This window comes from Rhipicephalus microplus, chromosome 5 (genome assembly GCF_043290135.1).
Source record: "Rhipicephalus microplus isolate Deutch F79 chromosome 5, USDA_Rmic, whole genome shotgun sequence".
In the NCBI taxonomy this organism is placed as follows: Eukaryota; Metazoa; Arthropoda; class Arachnida; order Ixodida; family Ixodidae; genus Rhipicephalus; species Rhipicephalus microplus.
In genome coordinates, this window is record NC_134704.1 from 100826914 (window position 1) to 100850392 (window position 23479).

Here is a 23479-nt window from a genome sequence, read left to right on the forward strand (position 1 = left end):
GTATGCTCCCAAGCTGCAAACAGTGAGCACGCGGGCTGTTTGGGTTCAAGCGTGGGGGTTTACTGCGCATGAGTGCTCCCGGCTCCACTTGGTCCACTGGCTGCCGCGATGGCAGCGCCACTTTTCACCGTGCTATTCCTTTTACGTCGTAACTTAAGCAGCACAGAATTGAGTGGAGCTGAATATATATTCACATACTTGAGTTTCGAGGACTGGCGTGCACGAGGATATCAGACTACGCGACCACGTTGAATAAAGTGATCGACTACAGTCCAGCTTCAAGGCCCTTCTGCTAGGCTGCGCAGCAAACTTTTTTTGACAACTTAAAGCATTATATAAAAATATAAATCCTAGTCACAGTGCGAAAAGAATGCTGCAATATGTCATTACATTTCGTGCTCTTTTAATTTCTACTACGATCTAATCGCACGTTCTGGCCAGTTTCCGGTTCCCTTAAAGCGCTTTGTCTCGACCTGACTAGCCCGGTTGAAGGCAGACAAGAACAGAGGGCACAGGAAAGAAGCTATACATAGTTCAATGTGCGTGATGACCTTGAGCACTCTTCACGAAACGAAATGGCCCTCTCCCGTTGCGATTTTTGTGCGCGAGCATGACTCACTGTATAATACTTGCAGACTACAGTGTGCCGTGCCGGCCCGAATTCCGTCTGGTCCAAACGCCTGGTCTTAATTTACGTCAGCTATTGGCCAATGGCACGCTAGCTGTTTTTTGACGTCAAGCAGCAAACGCCTGCTGCTCCGAAGAAAGTGAGCACGGGCCTCTGTATTCGGAAAAGTGGCGCCTGAGAGAATAGTAACTACGCGCTTTGCTTGTAAACACTCCTTTCCGCGCATGACAACACGATTTGACTGAGCTGGTCATAGCAGAGTCTGCTTTCCATGGGATGTGTTTTGTAACGAAGTTCAGGGTGCTTCATGAGGCATTCGTTAAGTGCGGCCTTATTTATCTAAAAGAAAAGCAGTAGCCGGAGAACGATGGAAGCCTGCGATAAAATTTTAGTAAACAGACGTTGCGCGGGAACCGGCGTTTCGACAAGCAGATTTGTCTTCTTGAAAGATTGATTTGTGGCTTGAGCTGCTGCTGCATTCAAGAAGGCACCAGGATTGCCGTGAGGGGGATTTCAAAAGGCGCCGAAATTTAAAGTATTGATGTCATTTAAAAGTATTCATGTCATCTATGCACCAAATTATTCATGCTTTTTAGTCTATTTGCCTCATTTGTAGCTAAATAAAGCAAAAAGAATGATTGATTGATATGTGGTATTAAATTTGTATAACGTCCCAAAACCACGATATGATTATGAGAGACGCCGTAGTGGAGGACTCCAAAAATTTCGACCACCCGAGGTTCTTTAGCGTGCAACCAAATCTGCGCAAGCTGGCCTGCAGCATTTCCGCCTCCATCTAAAATGCAGCCACCGCAGCCGGTATTCAATCCCACGACCTGCAAATTAGCAGCCGAGCAACTTAGCCACTATAGACCACCAAGGTGGGGCCCAAATAAAACAAGAATGCAAGTGTAAATGGAAGATTTAGTATTCATGAATAAGTAAATCGTGTTTGAATATGTAAAACCAGAACTTTGGAGGTAGCCAAAAAACAGCCATGGCGCCGACTGAAATTTTTCGTCGCCAAACGGGTGACAAAGTTCGCATTTTGGGGCAAGGTACCCACCAACGGCAACCCTGAAAGACAAGTCCGCTTGAAGTAAGGTCAGCTTCATCGCCACCACTGCTCGCGAACTCTCACACCTATTTTGGTACTTACGCGGAGGCAGTCGTACTCACGTCAAAAAGAAACCTCAGGTACAGCTTTAACTTTCTATAATGCAAGTGAAACATTGAAGCCCCGGGCAGCCACAACGGAAGTGACGGATTCCAGCTGAACCTCAAGATACCGCTGCCTATAAACTCTGAGAAAATAGTCTCACGTCTATTACAAAATACACACGAAAACAATGACGAAGCATTTATACAAGCGCCTCAAGGTACTGAGGCCAACGCAATCGCAACGTGGACGAAAAAGTGTAGCGAGGGCATTTCAGCCACTGATTTTGTACAAGACGTGCTCATGTGAAAAGCAAGGACTAATTGCCGTTCAGAACTGGCAACACCTCTCTATCGTGCGACTAAATGAAACGTGGTGGTGGCGACTTTATAACTAAAAAACCATTCAACTCTGACAAGGGTATGCAGAATGCACAATGCACAATGCACAATGCACAATGCACAACACACAATGTCCATGTTAAGATTACGAAGAAATACAAGGGACACGAAATCTCAGTGGTCGCGTTTAGTGCCTTCAACTTTCGCGACACAGTGGGCGTAGGAACCGTGTCTTTTTTTAACACCTTGGAATTGCATGAACCATACAACTTATGAGCGAAACCGCATTCAACAAGGTGCTGTAATAGTACTCAGCCTCCTACGTTACTGACTTTAGTGTTGGCACCACTCAACAGGAACAAAACAGATTGATGAAATGAGTATGTTATAGAGCAGGAAGAATATCGTATTTACAGTATGTACATAATGACATATGCGGAAGTGAAGTTTATATTAGCAATACAGAGGGTCTTCATTGGCACCGGCAATGCAGTCTGTCTGACATAGTACTGCACTTTTTCAATGAAATGCAAGTGGTATGATGGTATGGGGTGGCAATGTCGTGCCAGAATTGTACAAGCGAAGTTTAGGCTGTACGTGGAGAAATGCGATGACATTATCCCCCTTAATTACCATAAGCGTGTCGTGCTCTCTAACACTTTTTTTTCTTACCCCCGTCAAGCACACTGTTTCTGGGACGCACTGTTGGCTCCCGCAATACCAATTTCGGGCTCGTGCAGTGCGCACGGTGTAAACGCATACCCATTTGACACTTTGATAAAACTAGTTCCACAGATTGCTGTATCCTCTGGCAGTAGCGACATGTTCACATTTCCACGCATGCACACAAACAAAAAACTCAGTTTTTCCTCTTGAACATAAGACGCAAGCGCGTCACAGCATCGAAAGCTGGTCGTTGTGATCACAGTGAGGTCGTGTGTCAAGTTTGAGCAAAAGCAATGACGACCCCTTTTTTTTCCAAACTCGTGGCAGGGATTCATGTCCTTTGGTTTCTGGCCTGGTGAGTCCACTATTTACAGGTGACGCAGCTGCTAGACACTGCAGCTAGCGATGTATTTTCAGATGATATAATGTACAGCCTCCAGAATTATAATGTATCGCGCGTGCGTCGACCGCGGGCAGTGTCAGCGCCTTACAACGGCAATAATGTGCTAGACGTGGAGTCGCGTGCGCCGGCGCACAAAGCAACGCATTACAAGCTCCCGTGACGTCTGCCATACTGCTCTTTTCAGGGCGAAACATTCGCTTTCTTTGTTATAAAGAAGCCCGAATTCCACACAATCGCCGACGGCTCACAAGATTGCCTTGCGCGTCAACTTTGCGCAGTTCATTTCGCTGCGGTGGCAGAAAGGAAAGCAGTAACAATAAATGTTGGGTTTTACGTTCGGAAACCTCGACATGATTATGAGAGGTGTACGGGATTGGCTCCGGAGTTTTGGAACAACCAGGATTCTTAAGCGAGCACCTGATCATAAGCACACAGACCTCTAGCAATTCAACTTTATTGCAGCCGCCGCGGCCAAGATTTCAACCTTTCGCTTCGGGGTCTTCATTTGAGCACCATAATTGCTACAGCACTGCATTGCGTTAACAGTAAAGATCAATAGAACGTGCATTGATAAATCACCGCTTTTCTTCACACACATTCTTTTGTTCGCACAACTATTGTTTTACTTCATCTCTTCTATAACAGAGGCAAGAAATGGCAGATCAAGAAAGGCAGTGAGGTTAACCTGTCCAAGGTAGCCGCTTTGCTACCGCGTACATACGAAAGGGAAGGCCTTGTGTAAGATACTAATACAGGCATTACGACAAGGCGCGCATCGTACTGAAAGGAACAGCGTGGTAGAGGACACTTGCACTAGCTTTGTTTAGTACGGTTGTGCGTACTGCCGGTATCGCAGATCATCCAATGGATTATCGCCGATGTAAGGCGCTGGTACAGCACGTGGTCGACGCTTGCGCGATGCACGTAAAATTGTTGGAGGCTGTTACATCATCCACAGCGGCGGTTATAAGGAATCTTTGGCTCGGAGTCTCGTGTGCTGAAGTCTTTTCCACTTCGACTTCCCAGACGCCGATGTCGTCGAGAGCAGTGGCGTCGTCGACTTGTCACTAGAGTTTGTTCTGCGCGCGCCAATAGCACCTGCCTGCCCGTAGCCAGTAGAAAAAGTCTTCATCTCTTCTAGCATGGGCTCGCACACCTGCAATGGGGGGAGGGGGAAACACAAGAATAAAAAAAGGCACATTAGTGCATAAAATAGCATAAGCTGGCGTTTAGCCTTTAAGCTACAACCCCTGAGAGAAAAAAAAATAAAGTCAACGTTTCGCCCCAAAGCGAAGGAAAGAGATGCCAGCAAGTTGAAATGGTACGCTTAGCAAGGTTAGTAGCTAACTCCCGTTGGATTAAATGTGGCGTAACTCTATATTCAAAACACTGGTGCAAGGGAATACGGCAGCTCTAACGAGGAAATTGACTTTCGTTCTGTATTCGCTTCGGCGTGACGGAACAGTGCAGCATATGTAGAGCTATTGGCTGTCTGCTGAGACCCGCTAGGAATATACGGTGCGCACGACCACGAGTTACAACACCCTAATCGTTAAAGAACGCATTTCGTCCCGGAGGCCCACAGCCGGCCCTCCTCTGCCTTATACAAACATGCACGCTTCGCGCGACGATGTACGAGGGAGGGGGACCATCTGCGACAGCTCTCACCCGCGGCGCAACGTTATCGCATGCACCCTTCGCGCAGTAGAGATAACTGGCTCGTTTCATCTCTGCTTCGGTCGAGTTCATCGCTAGCGCTCTCGAGCTTTCAATAGCGCATATAACACAGGAACATAGATACTGACTTTTAGTGCAACCTTACGGCAATAGCAAATATCCCCCCAGAGTCTCCATATAATTCGTACGTCAATAATTCCGACTGGCAGGCGCGGAACACACCGCACTGTCACATTCAAAACACGAGGAGTGAAATTTTGAAAGCCCTTTGCCAACTATCCAGATGAACGATTGCAAGTACAGTTGCGAAGTACCAAGGAAGCCATGAAATAATATACTTTTGCGAAATAGAAATGTACCCACTATGCCGTAATTTGTCATCCTCACATAGCGAGGTACGCACTTCGCGTCTGGAAGGCACAACGCTCACTTACGTAGCTTGACACTTTGTGGATGCTTTGGCTGATGACGATGAAGAATTATGGCGGGGCTATTTGTAATGTGTTGGGAGGTTTTAACAGCCATGCTGTTCTTGGCCAATCTTTTCATATCCGGTGACCATCATAGCTCGTAGTAATATTTACCCACAAAAGTGAGTATATGCCACTGCGGATGTGTGCCACTCGATCCACCGCTCCCACTGCTCACTACTCCCACAACTCATCAATACATTACTCCCTCAAACAGCTGTCACTGCTCAATACTATCACAACTCACCACTACCCCCACTACTCCCCCCCAACAACTACCACTGATCACTACTACCCCAACTCACTACTACGCCCACTACTTCCTCCGACGACTTCTACTGCTCACCGCTAGGTCCACTAATCCTCCAACCATTACTACTGCCCACTACTAAAGCAACTGAACAATAGGTCCGCTACTCCCTCCAACTACTACCACAACTCACCACTACACCCACTACTCACTCTAACCACTACTACTGCTCACTACAACCACAACTCACCACTATGCCCGCTACTTCCTCCAATTACTACTACTGCTCTCCACTAGGTCCGCTACGCCCTCCAACCACTACTACTCCTCACTACAACCACAACTGAACAATAGGCCCACTACTCCCTCCGACTACTAGCATTGCTCACTACTGCCTCAACTCACCACTATGCTCACTCCTTCCTACAACCACAAACTACTGCTCACTACTATCACAACTGAAAAATAGGACCCCTGCTTCTTCCTACTACTACAACTTCTCACTGCTACCAAAACTCACCACTACGCCCACTACTACTGATCACTACTCCGTCAACTCATCAGTAGGTTCACTACTCCCTCCAACCTTTACTAGTGCTCGCTACTACCACAACTGACCAATAGGCCCACTACTCCGTCCAACGACTACCACTGCTCATTACTACCTCAACTCACCACCACGCCCACTACTTCCTCTAACCACTCCTACTGCTTACTACTCCCTCAACTCACCACTAGGCCCACTACTCCCTCCAACTACTACCGCTTCTTACTTCACCATTCCTCCCACTACTTCCTCCGACCACTACTACTGCTCACTACAACCACAACTGAACAATAAGCCCACTACTCCCTCCAACCACTAGCACTGCTTACTACTACCTCAACTCACCACTGCGCCCACTATTTTCTCTAACTGCAACTACTGAACACTACTACCTCAACTCACGACTCGGCCCACTACCACTGCTCACTACTCCCACCACTGAACAATAAACCTAATACATCCAGCGACTGGCAATGCTTCCCCAACTCACCACTAGCCCCACTATTGCTTCGTCTGCTTCCCAACTTCACTCGCCTACTTCATGTCGCGTCAATCTCACTTCCTTTCCCCTTCGCTCAAGCCTACTGTGCACCGCCAACTTGCGTGTGCCTTCAGTGTCCGCCAAGCAGAGCAGGCTGAATTTTTCAACAACCCAGTTTATGCGCTATTCAAATTGTGTGACGTCCGGTGTTACTTTACTCTTCTGCCACGCAATATTACATTCGTTAACGTGACTGCTCACCCAACATGACTTGTGCATAGGTTTGTTTCACAAAATAGTTTCAAGCAATTACGGGGTCGTGTGGTAGAGTACGCCACTTCCGCATCGAGTCCCTGAGTTTCTGTAGTCCGCGTTTGCAAAAAAAAATTTATAAACTGTGGTAAGGCGTGAATGGCTTTCGACACCATTGAAGGATGGGGCAGTGTTCTAGAACTTTCACTTTACAAAATGTTCAGCTATAGCCACTCGGCTTCTTTGCGATAAATCGAGAATAAAGGGAAGGCCCTCATAGCGTGATGTGATGCCATGGCAAGAATACCGAAGCAGTGAGCTGGTAAGGCATCGTGAAACTGAGAAAATCCTACTTTGCAGCACTCTATCGATGTATATCCTGTGAAACGCGCGTCAGCTGGTAATAGCAAAGTGCATCAGAAATTAGTCACAGCCAGTGGTGCGACTGCGCTCTCGAAGCGTTCACACTGCAGTGTATAGACTTTTTTATTCAAGGCGATCTGAGTGCCACCATAGTCCTCTCTGGGCTGTTGTTAGCGCGCGTGACCCTCCAAGAAATGCACTGCCGAAGCTGTGACGTTAGCTTTCGCAAGCTTCTGCAACAGCCCAGAAAGGAGTAAATCCCTTTCTCCGTAAAAAAATGTCCATACAGTAGACCACTGGCGCACGCACTGATACACAACTACCAACAGCTAGGGTTCTCTGGCCATACGTGCAAGAATCACCGTCAAGCTAGAGTTTTATAACGACCTCTACCCCGCAACGGTTGTGTCTCCATGTATTAAAAACCATACGCCGGACTCCTAAACCCCAAAATGACGCTCGCGTGCTCATCTGCTAGCAGATGCATGCGCTGTTGCGTTTGGCGGGCCACCCTTTCGCCGCGGCCACTGGAACGGAAGAAAGGCAGCCGCCTCGTTTTGTGGAGATAAGAAGCAGCGCCAAAACGCTCTGCTGTTTCCGTGTACTGGGCGCTGTGTGGCTGAATTTACTCTACGGAGCACCGCTGTCCTTCGGGTTCGCGCCTAGATGTGATACGTGGCGTCTTCGTGCCCCGGTAAAGGCCACAATGCCGGGCCTCCACCGATAATGGACGTCGGACCGACCATCACGCTGTGCGTCTCTGACTGATGGGCCGCTGACGCCCAAATCAACACCAGATGTCCAGGAACGGCCCCTCGGAGGCGCCTAGACCGCGACTGCTGTACGACAAAGCATGGATGGTCGGTCCGAGCGGCGAGATGACAGACTCGTTTCAGCCGCTCAAGCAAGCTTCGCTGAAAGAGGCAGCATCGCCGGGACCCTAAGCGTGTTTGGTTTGTGTATTTGTGTATCTGTATGTTGGGGGAAGTGCCAGCATATTTACACTCGTGTATGCTGTGGGACATTTTACTGGACAGTGCCGTATGAACCTGTTTCCTGACCTAGGGATCTGGGAGATGAGACTGTATTTATTCAGCCCTCGTGGGCTGCTTAGCGTAGTTCACGGAGCTTGTTCAATGAACAGCCTTTTTCAATGAAGAGTTTTCAATGTAGAGCTTCGGGCCAGAGAGCCCGTGCGTGTAAATAATGTAAATAAACCCACTCTACGAAGTTCAACCTCCTCCTGCCTCGACATCTTGATCCCGGATCCCCGGTGCCGCAAACCCTGGTCGCAACAGCGCTCACTGCGTTTTCATCTCACACACTAACAAAAAAAATGGCTCCACCATCTCTAAAGAAATCGTGAGGAAACGCGAATGCATTTCTTGCGCTGAAAGTACATGGCGTAAATTGACGACAAGGCGATGGTTTGTAGCGTAGCAATTTATTTACACATTCATGAGAACCTGTTTGTGTTGACATGGTTGCTTCACTCACTTGCGTTCGGCACCACGGGCTCTTCACTTCACAGACTTGTCTTCCGCTTTTAAATGCGAAGCATTTCTTAGCGGACTTCAGCGACAAGGAGCGTATCTATCTATCTAGCCGCCTACGACTTTTAGCTCTACTGGCCGTTTTGATAATGCTGTCGATACAAAACTTGGTATGGCACAACATTACTGTATGAAGAACAGAACATATTTGACTACTCATAAGAAGAAAATCATGACATGTATGTCATGAATGACATGATTTACATTGCATGGTCCTGCAGGTCTTGCGGTAGTTTCGTTCCCGTGGATTGTTCCAAAACTAGAATGGTATGGCATGATTGCATGGCGAATACAAGCGACAGACCCTAACATAAAAATCATGAAATGCGTGTCTTGTGACATGACTACATGCCACGGTCATGATGCGCTCGCGGCAATTTCGCAAGCATCACATATACCAAATTTGGTAGTACACTACGTGAATGGATCACGAAGGTATGTGACTGGTGCGAACATGATAATCATGAGATACGCGTCATGTAACAACATGACTACACGCCATGCTCATGATGCGCTGGCTGCTGTTTCGCTAGGTTCACTTATACCAAATCTGATATTACGGGGCGTCAATGGATGACGAAGGTATGATGGTGCAAACATGATAAGCATGAGATGTGTGCCAGGTAGCAACATGACTATATGCTACGCTTATGATGCGTTCGCGGCCGCTTCGCTAGCTTCACTTGTACCAAACGCAGTATTACGCGACGCCAATGGATGACGAAGGTATGTGACTAGTGCGAACATGATAATCATGAGATGCGTGTCATGTGAGAACATCACTACATGCCACAGTCAAGGCGCCAATACATTTTGACGTGACGCGGTGCGCGTGCTCACTGGCGTTCATTTTGTCGCGAATTGCCGGCGTTGCCACGCCAGGTGCCGGTCCTGCCATATACCCGCAGGCGCGCGCCACGCTGCGTTGCTTGACGCATGTGCGTTTCAGCACGTCCGGCGTCCCTCCGTCACGAAAAGAGGGAGACGCAGTGCTGTCTGGGTAACGCATCAGCGCGAAATGTATGTCGCATTTCCCGCCTGTTGCCACAGGGCCTCGCCGACAGACGCTGGTCGCGCCTGGCGTCAGACGATAGGGTGCTCGCGTTTTGCTAACGTAGTGTTGCTGTGCCCAGCATGCGCGCACGTCAACGGTACATTGGAGTATATTGGGCCCTTCATGATGCACTCGTGGCCGTTTTGGTAGCTCCAAATATACCAAATTTTGTGTTACGTGACGTCAATGGATGATAAAATATATGACTGGTGCAAACATGGAATTCCTGACATGCGTGTCATGTAAGAACATGACAACATAGCACGCTTATAGCATGCTCACGGCCGTTTCGCTAGCTCGACATACACTAAATTCGGTATCACGTGACGTGAATAGATGACGAAAGCAAACGACACATATAAACAAACACGATAATCATGACACGGAAGTCATGTACGGCATCATTTACCCCCCCCCTCGTAACGTTGTGCTGATTTTAAGGTGACACATCAACATTTCTCATTCGTGCTTCGCATATAATCGATTCCCGATGTGCGTGGGATCTGCTAGTTTTTTTCTCCTGTGGCATTGACGTTGGCGTTGATGTTTTTCTCCTGTGCCTTGACGTTGAAGCTACTGCAGTGACGTCACCTCCAGTGAGAGGTGTAATGCTCGGGTTGGACTGTGTTACACTTCTTGCTAGGGGTACCCTTTGACGTCAGGCATTCGTCTTCACTGACTTCTGCCATCACCTTGAGAGGCACTCAGCCAGCGAACGGTCGAGAGTGATGCACGCGGTTCACTTTAGTGTGGGATGCAGACAGAAGATCGAATGACAAGAGAAGGAGCGACGAAGCACTACACCTGTCATTTTAGCAGACGGGCATAATGTCAGCGTCTTATCAAAAAATTGCCCGCAGCTTCCCTCGGGGGAACACTGAGGAGGATGCGGACCATATAGTTGGTTAACGGGGTGTTAAAGTGCGACTTACTTGGGTCGATGGCTAAATTGGTTAACGTGGTTGTGAAATGGGGTGTTAAATTGCGACTTACTTGGGTCGATGGCTAAATTGGTTAACGTGGTTGTAGGAGGGGGTGTTAAATGAGTGAACACGTACACACGTATGCGAAAGGGCGGCGCTGGTCGAAGGGACGTCGATCATTGTGTTTGTGGATTCGTTGGAATTAATTTCACCGCGACCTTGGACGTCGACGCGCCGTACAAACCAACCGACGAGCAGCAACTGAGCGAGCGAGCGCCGACCTTGAGTATATATACAGCACGACGGCGCATGCACTGTCAGCTGTTGAATGTTCTCGAAGCGCGACGCCACATGCGCGTCCACTGGAGAATCAGGAGAATTGTAGATGTCGAACGCGGTGTGTAGAGGAGGAAGGGTGCACAGATGGTGGAGGAGTGAAGCGCGCGGTGTGTAGAGGAGGAAGGGATGCACAGATGGTGGAAGAGTGGGCGACGGCGCGACGGCGCATGCGCGCGCGTCAGCTGTCGAATGTTCGAGAAGCGGTGTGGACGGCGCGGACGACGCGGACGGCGCACTACAAGGCGCGAGTATAAGATGCTCCGCATCTAATACAAACGCTACACAAACTCTGGCAACAGAAACGCTACAAACGGGTTAAAACGCACTCTATTGAGGCGCTGGCAAGCCACGGGGATGGGGGCTTTGTTTGCTAGGGGCGAGGATAAGCGCGCGCACCTGCAGTTGTTGCTGACAGCTGTCGATGCCGAAACGCGACATTGTGGGGGCTCCGGTTGCTAGAGACGCGCATGCCCGCAGCTGTTGCTATGGAAGAGGATGGTGGACAGATTCCGACGGACGCCTGACACAGCCCGACTATGAAATGCGTTCGCATTTAAAACATTCTGAGAGGTGTGCGGACGGCACATACTAAGGTGTGCGAACTCGCGAAACGGGCCGGGAACAGTCGCGTATGGTGCTACACCAAGGGCCGTTTGACAAGCTACAATGTAATTATCGATTTCTTTTACGTGGCTCGCCAAGCCTTTGCTCCGCCCAGCGATGAGCTGGACAGGACGTTGCTGATGGCTCTACAACTGTAGGTGCATACATACTCCGACTCCCACTGTGTGGCAGACTCTATCCCAATACACAACCGACGAATACAAGGAAAGTCTGCAGTATTCAGGTCACCTGACTAACCCACATGCTGTGGAAATGTACTGAAAATCCGCAAGGTTCTAACTTCAGAACTCTTCCACCACAGCGGGCCGCTGCCTTACGCAGCCCCAACCTCGGCAACTAACTTTGGGCCGTCCTAGAGAGTCTTCATGCGAAGTCCTAGGGAGCCCTCATGTGCTGGCGGCACGCACATGGAGGCTCTCAGGCCATTCAGCTAGCCCTCGATGCTGTAGTGAGGAAAAGCCTCAATGTTTCCGCGTGGGAGACCTGAGGCCCGATGGTCGAATGTCCTCCCGGAATAACAATAAAACTGTTATCCACGATGCTGGACTGACGAGGCGACAGAAGCGTTGGCTGTATAGCTTGTAGATAACTGCGACGACACAACTAAATTTCGCCTCCGGTTTGTTTTGTGATGCTTTAATAATTGGAGACAAACGGCATATCTTATTCCTTTGCAATGAAGCATACAGCATAAAGTTAAGTTACGGCTGTTCGATTACGTTTACTTTCATCGTGCGGCCATTGTTGAGTACTCATTTCTATGAAAAAAACACATAGCAAGCATTGAAACAGTGTGCTGGATGACAATACGTCTCTGAACAATGGCAACACTCTTCAATGCGTGCCCGAAAACCAGAATAGGTTGCAGGGCTTTGTGCTTCGCACGAGGACTTCAAATGACGTCAGATGACCCCTTTTCTCCGCGAGCCTGTTTATCGCTTTCGTACAATATAAAAGAGAGACCTGTACAGCCACCCATTCACTTCATTATAAAGCTGCCGTGGGTAAACACAGAAATTAAAGACACTAGAAGAACAGTCTGAATGGAATGGTTGGCGAAAGTAACAAAGTCATCCAGCTGAAAATGGTTGCCGAAGTATTTACGGTTCTACCACAGAGACCACAAAGCGATTATGGATGATATTACTCTAAACTAATAATAATTCATTCACTCCCCCAAACCCCCTCAGCAACATGTGTGGTGTTTCATACAGCTTTGCTGGATATTCGCGCTTGCGGGCGGCACGGTAGCCATTTTTTTCCTTGTAGAAAATATATTTTAAAGCGAATACCTCTTAATCTACCTCGTATCTTCGTTGTCATCATAATAGTAATAATAGTTGTTGTGATTGATTTGATTGATATGTGGGTTGTACCATCCCGAAACCACCATATGATTATGGAAGACGCCGTAAAGGAGGGTTCCGGAAATTGCGACCACCTGGGATTCTTTAACGTGCACCCCAATCTGAGCACAAGGGCATACAGCATTTTCACCTCCATCGAATATGCAGCCGCTACAGCCGGGATTCGATCCCGCATTGGGCGTACAAGTAGCAGTAGTAGCGGTGTAGGAGTACTAGTCACGTATATCACTTGCCAGGACGGATGAGTTAACAAATAAATTTAAATTACAATAATTATGCTCTGGGTTAAGATGATAGTTATCATCATTACCGTTTTGCTTACCAATGTTATTCATGACGTGGAACAATATCAACGTCTTTATTGTTGCTTTTTATTCCTAATGAGACATGGTAATGTAATAAGCCGTAGCAGTGGTCGGCATGAGCCCACAGAAACGACCAGAATCAACATTTATGTATTCGTCGCATTGGGCGCTCCAGATCATTCAGCCAAGCCGACACAACATAATGCATTGTGAATTTGCATCCAGCAACCAAACACACTTTAACGAGGCACATCCACGCTCGTGAGACAAGTCCAAATCATGAGGGCACTCCCCCGAGCTCCGAATATCACAGAGGAATTCCCTCAGCTGTTTACTGCGACATTTGGCCGAAAAACCACCGTACGAAGTGGACACACCGCCATGTGCCTCATACGCAATTCAATACACCACGTCTAGATTCTCACCCTACAAGCAGATACTGGGGTAACCAGAGCTCCAAAGAACTCTAGGAGTACGAGTATATTAACGTGGCAACGTATCCGTCATGAGGCTCGTTGAGGCCGCCTGATTCCAACTCCCGCGAGCTATCATCTGTCTAGGCTTTTACGGACGCCTTATGCTATAAACATACGCGCATCCGGGTGTGTAGTGACCTGATATGGATATGCTTCTTCCTTGTCGTCACATTTAAGATTACGCCGAGAAAATTTAGTATCGACTCTACCACGACTTTTTCCACTGCGCGATTCTCTCGCTGGGGCTTTGGCTGTCGTGCGGCCGCTACTAACGAGGCGAAGCTACAACGAGTGAACGCTGTCAAGAACGACGTGAAGAACAATCAGCTCTATTGCTCTCTTCTCTGGTTCTGCTACCCCTCGACAAAGGATCGCACCAGATGTCGTTCTCTCACAATAAGTTACCCCTGTCTTCAGAGGCATAAATCCACACAGACCTCAAGGTGGGACACACGTCTTGCTACGACGTGGCCATTTCTTTTTCAAGTACTGAATCTTTTATTGCACGAAATTAAAATTATGTATTCACAAGTAATAGTAATATTATAATAATAAAAATAATAATATAATAATAATAGTATTATTATAAGAAAAGTGGCAGATCCTACGCAAACTGGAAATCGATGATATGCGAAGCACGAATGAGGAAGGTGGACATGTTTCGTTAAAATCAGCACAACGTTATGAGGCGGAGGTAAATTATGCCGTGAATGACTTTGATGTCATGAGTATTTTATTTGTACTTGTCACTTACTTTCGTCGTCTATTCACGTCCCCTTATGCCAAACTTGGCATATGTGGAATTAGCGAAACGGTCGCGACCATGCTAATTAGCGTGGCATGTTGTCAAGTTTTACATGGCACACTTATCAAGATTATTATTTTTGAACCTATCATTTACATTCCTCACACATTCACGTCACGTAATACGAAATTTGGTATATGTGGAACTAGTGAAACGGCCACGACCACATTATGAGCGCACCATGTAGTCATTAGTCATGCTTTTCATAACACGCGTGTCATGATTATCATGCTTGCACCAGTCATATACATTCGTCATCCATTGAGTTCACGTAACAGCAAACTTGGTATATGTAGAGCTAGCGAAACGGCCGCGAGCGCATTATGAGCATGGTATGTTGTCATGTTGTTACATGACACGCATTTCATGTTTATCATGTTTGCACCTGTTACATACTTTCGTCATTTGTTTGCGTTCCATAATACCGAATTTGGTATGTTTGTAGCCAGCGAAACGGCCGCAATCGCATCATGGGCACGGCATGTAGTCATGTTGTTAGATGACACGCACCTGATAATTATCATGTTTGCACAGGTCATATACCTTCGTGATCCATTCACGTACCGTATAATACAAAATTTGGTAGCGAAATGGCCGCCAGCGTATCATGAGTGTGGAACGTAGTCGTGTTGTTACATGATACGCATGTCATGATTTTTCATGTTAGAGCCCATCGCTTGTGCTCGCCATACAGTCATGTAATACCATACCAGTTTTGCAACTATCATGTCAATCATACCACCTCCAGAGCAGCAAAACTATAAAATTTAAATCGTAGCATTTATACATACATATCATAATTTTTATGTTCTAGTTATTTACTTATGCTCATCATATATTTATGTCATGCCATACCAAGTTTCGTATCGATACTATTATTGAAAAGGCCAGGAGAGCTAAAAGTCGTAAGTGGCTAGTTAGATAGATACGTTCAATATCGCTAAAGTTCGCCAAAAATGCTTCGCATATAATAATAATAATAATAATAATAATAATAATAATAATAATAATAATAATAATAATAATAATAATAATAATAATAATAATAATAACATTATATTGGCACCTGGTTAGAAGAAACATCATTATTTAACAGTATGTAAGAGACATCACATGGCGAAGGTTCGTTCTCATAACAACTCATAGGCAGGCGCTAGCATTTCTGCGGCTGCATCACTCGGGTTAAGGTATACAATGAAAATGGTAGCACATTTTTTCGCTAGCGTATAGAGTTGTCTTCCATCACGCGCACCGGCTTCGTTTCCGAGTTCTTCATGCTTAGTTTCTTCTTTTCAGTAAAAGTGCCTCACACTTCAGGGTTCGCTGAATGGAAAGTGCATTGTCCTTGACTGTCCAAAATTTCAAAGGGGAAATTCGGAAGGTAAACCTCGAAGGAGGACGCTTGCATTGGGTGTACTTCCCCCCCCCCCCCCCATCCTAAGACTGTACACAGGATAAAGGCTCCGCCTCCCCCCCCCCCTGACCCTCCCATACTTTACGCCACTGCCTGTACCGACATACAATTATCCACATAACGCTAACCATGTAACTCAACTGAACTATTTATTAAACTTGACTTGACTTGACTTGACATAGATGGCAGACGCGTGCGTCGCATCGTGCTGCAATAGGTCAAACGCAAAACAGTTCTCACTTCACTCTCTGGACCGCGCTTTTCCCTGATCCATCGGGGTCGCGCATGGTACAATACCTCGAGGAAAGAGTGGGACGCTGATTACACGCTGAATGCGGCACCTCTCTTGTACCTTGCATCTGTTTTGCCCTCTGCATCTCTCTCGTCCCTTGCGATCACGCTAGCGAGCTTATGTGCTCGGCTGATTGCGTGCAGATGTGTCAGGCCGGCGCGCGTGCGTTCGCAAACACTCTAGCTCTCAGTGTGTGATTGATGATAGTGGGGAAACTCATAGGGCTCATCGCCGCGTCTTCACATGCTTATCCGGTAGATGTTTGTTTGTTCTAGTTTTCACGTTCCACAGAAAAACCATCAGCCGACCAGAAGACGAGATGTCTTGCCAGAGAAAGTCGACAGTGAGCTACTCAGGTAAATTGTGCATACTTTATGAAATTCCAAAGCGCAATGCGTCAAGGAAAAGCGAGTCTGTTCCTCGGTCAGGTGCCTTCTCATTCAATAACTAAAACATTTAGCGCCGAAGCTAATCTCAGTCGACACATAGCTGTGAGCCATCGGGACGCTAAGCCGAGCTCTCTGGTGTGACGAAAGTGGCTGAGTTGAGAGTGGCACCCGTATAGATAATTATCCGCATAATTTTAACGCGACAAAACAGTGTACCTGCACGCAGAACACTGACGAAGTCGGCCACGCTTCTGTAATAAAAAAATTATGTGCAAGCATTTTGGGTTGATTACAAGTACTATAGCTTTCAGTTACGGTCTGTTATTGTCTTGGTCGACCTGTTTTGGATGCTGTGACAAGCTTACGCGTAGATCATTTATGCACGAATGCGATGTGGGTGTCCGGTATTACGATACCTCCTTAATTCTAAGCAAGATTGAGTGCGAACGTTTGGTGCAGCACCGAATATTCTCGGCAGTATGATAAAATACACACATTCTAATTATTGCGCAGATAATCTTTCCAGTACTACTAGAAAAGTGTCGTTCTTTTCTATCTCTGTATCTACCGTTTTCTAGAAAAGGCGTGAGAAAATGGAATTATGCGAACGTGAAATAGCCTCGCTCATTCATGTGAATCTAGACAGCCTTCAGTAAACGTCCAATCATCCTATCTTCTTAATTATTCAGCGCAGGCTCGAACAATGACGCTATTGTTTTGGCCCACTACACATGATAGGGTGAACTTTAACAACACCATTACTGAATCTGTCCTGAGTGGGCGAAAGCTTTGGGCTTTAAGAAGTATTCTCTGGAGAGAATCCACCCAATCGCTGCGGGCGATGGGCAATGCCTGACGTGATTCGCTCCTCTATTAAGAATGTCCTTCTCTGACTCTTTCTCGGGCCCCTAGAGATGAGATCCTTTCGGACGCATCAAAGCGTGTCGACCTTGCCCAATGCACTTTGAAGCCTTTGCTAATATTTCGGCGAGATGTGTAGAAGAGTCCGCTTCAGTGATGTTTATTCCACCCCACCTCTGTCCTCGACACTGTTATGCCTGCGAGTCCGCAGCGAACGTCCATGCCTCGGAAAAAGAAAATCTGTGTCAAAGCCAGCACGCGAGCCCGCCTGACGCGATCAACAACTCAACGGCGTCATCACGCGACGGCGCCTTTCTGGCGCGCACGTGCAGTGAGTCATCTCAGCCAGCGAGCCCGTCGAGTAAACAACCGGCGCCTTCCTGTCTGGGGGGGGGGGGGGGGGTGACGCAATGCCTGGCGACGTCACTCATCCTTGGGTGCAGCCACCTGCAGCGCAGCCTCTCCAGATTCGATGAGAAAGAATGACGCGGCCCAGCGGCGACCCTATTGGAGGATTTGGACCTCACGACCAGCGGCGCTTCTGGTTGGACATTTGGTTTCTCAAAGAATCCACCAGGTGCATATAAGAGAAGCCCTGCGGCGCGTCGCGAGCAGCAGACCTGTTGGAGAGCAGATATGTGTGTCGCAGTTGAGCTATGTGTTTGCAGACATGTGTGTCAGAAAAGAGAGCTATGTGATGGAGGGTTGAGCTGTGTGTCAGAAAAGACAGCTATGTGATAGAGAGTTGAGCAGACCCATTTGAGAGCCGACCTATGTGTTAGAGAGGAGAGCTCGGCTCTTCGGGTCTCTAAGCTGTCGGCCCCAGTGCCGAATTTGTAACGCCTCTGTATATAGTGTTACGTGGAAAATAACAGTTGTCGGTCCGCAGCCACAACGCTGCTCACTGACAACGTCCACTTCTTTTTGTCTCAGTCTGAGGCACCTTACTTGGGTATGCCCCACTATGCCCTCTTTCAGTCAGACGAAATCACGTAACACGACCCCCGGCGGCAAAAGCGCCGACCCGGTGAGTTTACGGGGCCACAGCAGGAGCAGTGTGGTAACGCTTGAGCCTTGATACGTGGACGATGTCCCTTGACAGCAGAGCGGAAGAGGTTCATGGATTATCACGGACAATTTCATATGTAGTGTCGGTCACTCGTCTAAGCACGCGGTATGGGCCCGTGAAACGAGAGAGAAGTTTTTCTGACAGGCCTGCATGTCGCGTAGGGGACCAAAGAAGAACGAGGGAGCCTGTTGGAAAGTGTTCGTCGCGATGCCGCTCGTCGTAACGATGCTTCTGCGAGTCTTGGGACGCCATTAATCTGCTGCGGGCAAGCTGACGAGCATGGTCAGCTCGGGTAATAGCGTCGCGTGCATATTCAGAAGTATACTGCGCAGCGGCTGGCAGGAAGGTATCCAACGGCAATGTTGGTTCGCGTCCAAACAGAAGGTAAAATGGCGAGTACCCGGCAGTGTCATGCCGGGAGGAATTGTATGCGAACGTCACGTAGGGTAGTGCAAGGTCCCAATCACGATGGTCGGCCGAGACGTATTTCGATAGCATGTCTGTCAAGGTGTGGTTTAAACGTTCTGTAAGCCCGTTTGTCTGGGGGTGGTACGATGTCGTGAGCTTATGTTGGGTAGAGCAGGAACGCAGGATATCGTCAACCACTTTCGAAAGGAACGTACGGCCTCGGTCTGTCAGCAGTTGACGAGGGGCTCCATACACTAAAATGAGATCGCGTAGTAGAAAATAAGCGACGTCTGTAGCGCAGCTTGTTGGCATGGCTCGCGTAACTGCATAACGGGTCGCGTAATCCGTAGCCACCGCGACCCACTTGTTTCCGGAGGCGGATGTTGGGAAGGGACCGAGAAGGTCCAAACCAACACGGAAGAATGGCTCCGATGGGATGTCGATGGGCTGAAGATATCCGGAAGGTAGTCCCGACGGCTTTTTGCGACGCTGGCAAATTTCACAAGCGTTGACATAGCGACGTACAGAACGTGAAAGGCCAGGCCAGTAGAAGCGGCGGCGCACACGGTCATATGTGCGAGAGACACCAAGGTGACCCGCGGTTGGCGCGTCATGGAGCTCGCGTAGGACTGTAGAACGCAGGTGCTTTAGTATGACCAGAAGTAGGTCGTGACCATTGGGCGGTAAATTACGCCGATATAAGGTGTGGTCCTTTAAGGTAAACATGCGAACGGAAGCGTCTTGCGGTGAAGATTCGAGCTGTTGTATTAGGCGGCTGATATCCGGATCGCGACGCTGCTCGTCCCCGAGATGAAGCAGCTGGGAGATGGAAAGGACGCAGCCCACAGAATCAGTGCTTGTAGGATCGCAGTCGGCCACAGGGTAGCGTGACAGACAATCCACATCTTTGTGCAGTTTTCCTGATTTGTACACTACGGTGTAAGAATACTCCTGGAGGCGGAGTGCCCAGCGGGCGAGACGACCTGTGGGATCTTTGAGGGAGGCGAGCCAGCAGAGAGCGTGGTGGTCGGTAAGAACTATAAATGGTCGGCCGTATAAGTAAGGGCGAAATTTCGCGACTACCCACACCAGCGCTAGGCATTCGCGCTCTGTGATGGAATAATTACGCTCCGAGGTGGACAGCAGCCTGCTGGCATAAGCTATCACGCGATGCTGCCCACGTTGTCGCTGAGCCAACACAGCGCCTATTCCGTAACCGCTGGCATCGGTGCGCACTTCCGTCGGTGCCGTAAGGTCGAAGTGAGCCAGCACAGGAGAAGAAGTGAGCCAAGTGGTCAGGTCGGAAAATGCTGCTGCTTGCGAGGGACCCCAGGTAAACGTCTCATCCGGTTTGAGTAAATCTGTTAGGGGCCGAGTGATTTCCGCGAAGTTCTTGATGAACCGCCGAAAATAGGAGCAGAGCGCCACAAAGCTGCGGACATCTTTGGCGGTTTTCGGCACAGGAAAGTCCTTCACAGCTCGAACTTTTTCTGGGTCAGGCTGTACACCGTAAGCGTCAACAATATGTCCAAGTATTGTAATGCGACGGCGACTAAACCGGCACTTAGATGAATTCAGCTGAAGGCCGGCGAGACGGAATACATCAAGAATTTTTGACAGTCTCTCAAGGTGCGCTTGAAAAGTGGGAGCAAACACAATCACGTCATCCAGATAACAAAGACACGTAGACCACTTGAATCCATGGAGCAGGGAGTCCATCATTCGTTCAAAGGTGGCGGGGGCATTACATAAGCCGAAAGGCATGACTTTGAATTGGTAGAGGCCATCGGGTATTACAAAAGCCGTCTTCTCTTGGTCCATGGGGTCCACGGCAATCTGCCAATAACCAGAACGAAGATCGATGGAAGAAAAGTAGGCGGCACCATGGAGGCAATCAAGGGCGTCATCAATGCGGGGCAGAGGGTATGCGTCTTTCTTGGTGATGTTGTTAAGGTGGCGATAGTCCACACAAAATCGCCACGATCCGTCCTTCTTTTTAACTAATACCACCGGGGATGCCCAGGGATTGGAGGATGGTTCAATAATGTCCTTCGCTAGCATCTTGTTCACCTCCTTCTGAATTATGCTCCGCTCAAAAGCAGACACTCTGTAGGGACGGCGATGAACAGGGTTGGCATCACCTGTGTGTATGCGATGCTGGACAAAGGACGTCTGCCCAAGAGGTCGGTCACCAAAATCGAAAATATCCTGGTAGGCCTCGAGAAGATGTTGTAGGGCTTCAACTTGCGGAGGCGGAAGATCAGTGGCGATCATGTCTACAATTTGACGGCTGCCCGAATGTGTTGCGAGTGATGTGCGCTGCGGTGAAGCAAGTGTGTCTAAGGCAAGCACTTCAATTTGTGAATCGAGCAACGGACACAGGTGGGCCACAGAAATGCCTTGTGGAAGCACATGATTCATGTAGCCGAAATTGACGAGAGGTAGACAAGTTTTGTTATCTGTGATGCTGAGCACCGTATAGGGCACTGCAACATTGTGCGCAAGGAGTACGTCGGTGAGAGGCGTAGCGTAATAGTCACCGTCGGGCACAGCTGGTGAGCACAGAAAATCGACGTACGTCACAGTTTTCGAGGGCAGGCGAACAAAATCGCTGCATTGTAATCGGCATGTAGGTTGGTACGGGGCGGCACTGATTTGTGGCAGTTCAAGGCGGAGCACACCAGCGGAGCAATCAATCAGAGCAGAATTGGCGGCAAGAAAACCGAGGCCTAGTATGAGGTCGTGGGGACATGTTTCAAGCACGGTAAAAAGGACGACCACTTGATGACCGGCTACGGTAAGTTGAGCTGTGCACATACCGACGACAGGGACTTTTGCACCATCTGCAACTTGGACGACACTGGTCAAGGGGGGCGTGAGGACCTTCTTCATGCGACGACGAAAACGCGAACTCATAATACAGACGTGAGCGCCCGTATCTATCAAAGCTTCAACAGGTGTACCATCAACATATACTTCTAGGGTGTTCCAGTTCAAACGTAAGGGCAACAGAGGATTTTTGGGTAAGGTCGACAGGGCAGCTCCACCTCCAGAAGCTGCGCAGCCTAGTTTTCCGGGGACGCGCGGCGGTTGAACGATGGCGAGGGAGAGCGGCGACGCGTGTTTGAACGAGAAGGGCGGCTTTGAGGTGGTGGCGACGACGGGACAGGGTGGCCGTAGTCCTCAGGGGCAGTAAATGCTGTAGGCTGAGTGCGGGTCGGATAACGGTGGTTTGGTGGACGAAATGAGTTACTGTAAGCGGGGTACGAGTCAAAAGACATAGATGGCCATTGACTGCGGCAGTAACGAGCGATGTGTCCTGCGCGACCACAGCGGAAGCAGATTGGCTTATCATCAGCTGTTCGCCATTCAGACGGGTTCCTGGTTCGAATAGAGTACGGACGGCGACGTCTCATGTCCACAGAAGCTATCGAGGGACCAGTATTATCCAGTGTGGATGCAGTGGACAGGATACCAAGGTTAGCGAATTCCTGGCGGACAACAGCCTGGATCAAGGCGACAGCTGGCGTTGAGGCGTCGGGCACCGTCGGTAGTTTGTTGGCAGCCGGGTAAGCGGCCTCGAGTTCACGTCGGACGATGCGCGTCACGTCTTCGGTTGTAGACGGATGACAAGGAGTGGCTTCGCAAGACGACGTTGCCGCGGTGTTGGGTAGGCGCTAAAACTGCTGCAAAATGCGTCGACTCTTCGCCTGCTCGAGACGGCGGCACTCTTTGATCACGGCGTCCTTGGTCGTTACGTTGGTGAATACAAGCAGGCTGAACGCATCGTCGGCGATTCCTTTTAACACGTGCGAAATCTTGTCGGCCTCAGTCATGTTCGGATCGGCCCTTTGACACAACACTAAGACGTCTTGAATATAAGTCAAGTAGGGCTCAGTGGACGTCTGTGTACGGACAGCCAATTGCTTTCGGGCATCAAGTTGTTGACCAAACGGGTTGCCAAAAAGGTCGCGGAGCTGTTGTTTAAACATTTCCCAGCTTGTGATTTCATGCTCGTGGGTCTCAAACCAGGTGCGAGGGGTCTTGTCAAGATAGAAAATGACATTCGCAAGCATAACGGTTGGGTCCCAGCCATATTGCTTGCTGATGCGCTCGTACATGCTAAGCCACTTGTCTACATTCACGTTGTCCTCTCCAGTAAAGGTACCGGGATCACGGGGTTGCGTTAGGGCGACGTACCGGGTTGCTGTCGTTGCTGAGGTAGGTGGCGAAGCCGTATCCTCACCCGGAGCCATGGTAGCAGACTTAAGGAGGCGTCCACTGCGTAGCTCCGTTGTCAGAAGAGCACCCAGCACCTCCACCTAAATGTTACGTGGAAAATAACAGTTGTCGGTCCGCAGCC

At 48.7% G+C, this 23479-nt stretch overlaps 1 protein-coding gene across 3 annotated transcripts in view; it reads right to left on the bottom strand.

Annotated features, from left to right (window-relative positions):
- The window catches only part of LOC142817886 (relaxin receptor 1-like), a 258818-nt gene that overhangs the window by 326 nt on the left and 235013 nt on the right, over window positions 1–23479 (bottom strand). For 2 of the 3 annotated variants that reach the window (XM_075895823.1, XM_075895822.1), the window contains one exon: window positions 1809–4353. In XM_075895823.1, coding sequence (XP_075751938.1) covers window positions 4162–4353 — 192 coding nt within the window. In that variant the 3' untranslated portion in view covers window positions 1809–4161. Of the gene's footprint in view, window positions 1–1808; window positions 4354–23479 lie in introns of those variants that run through there. The other variant, XR_012895405.1, reaches the window with a different exon arrangement.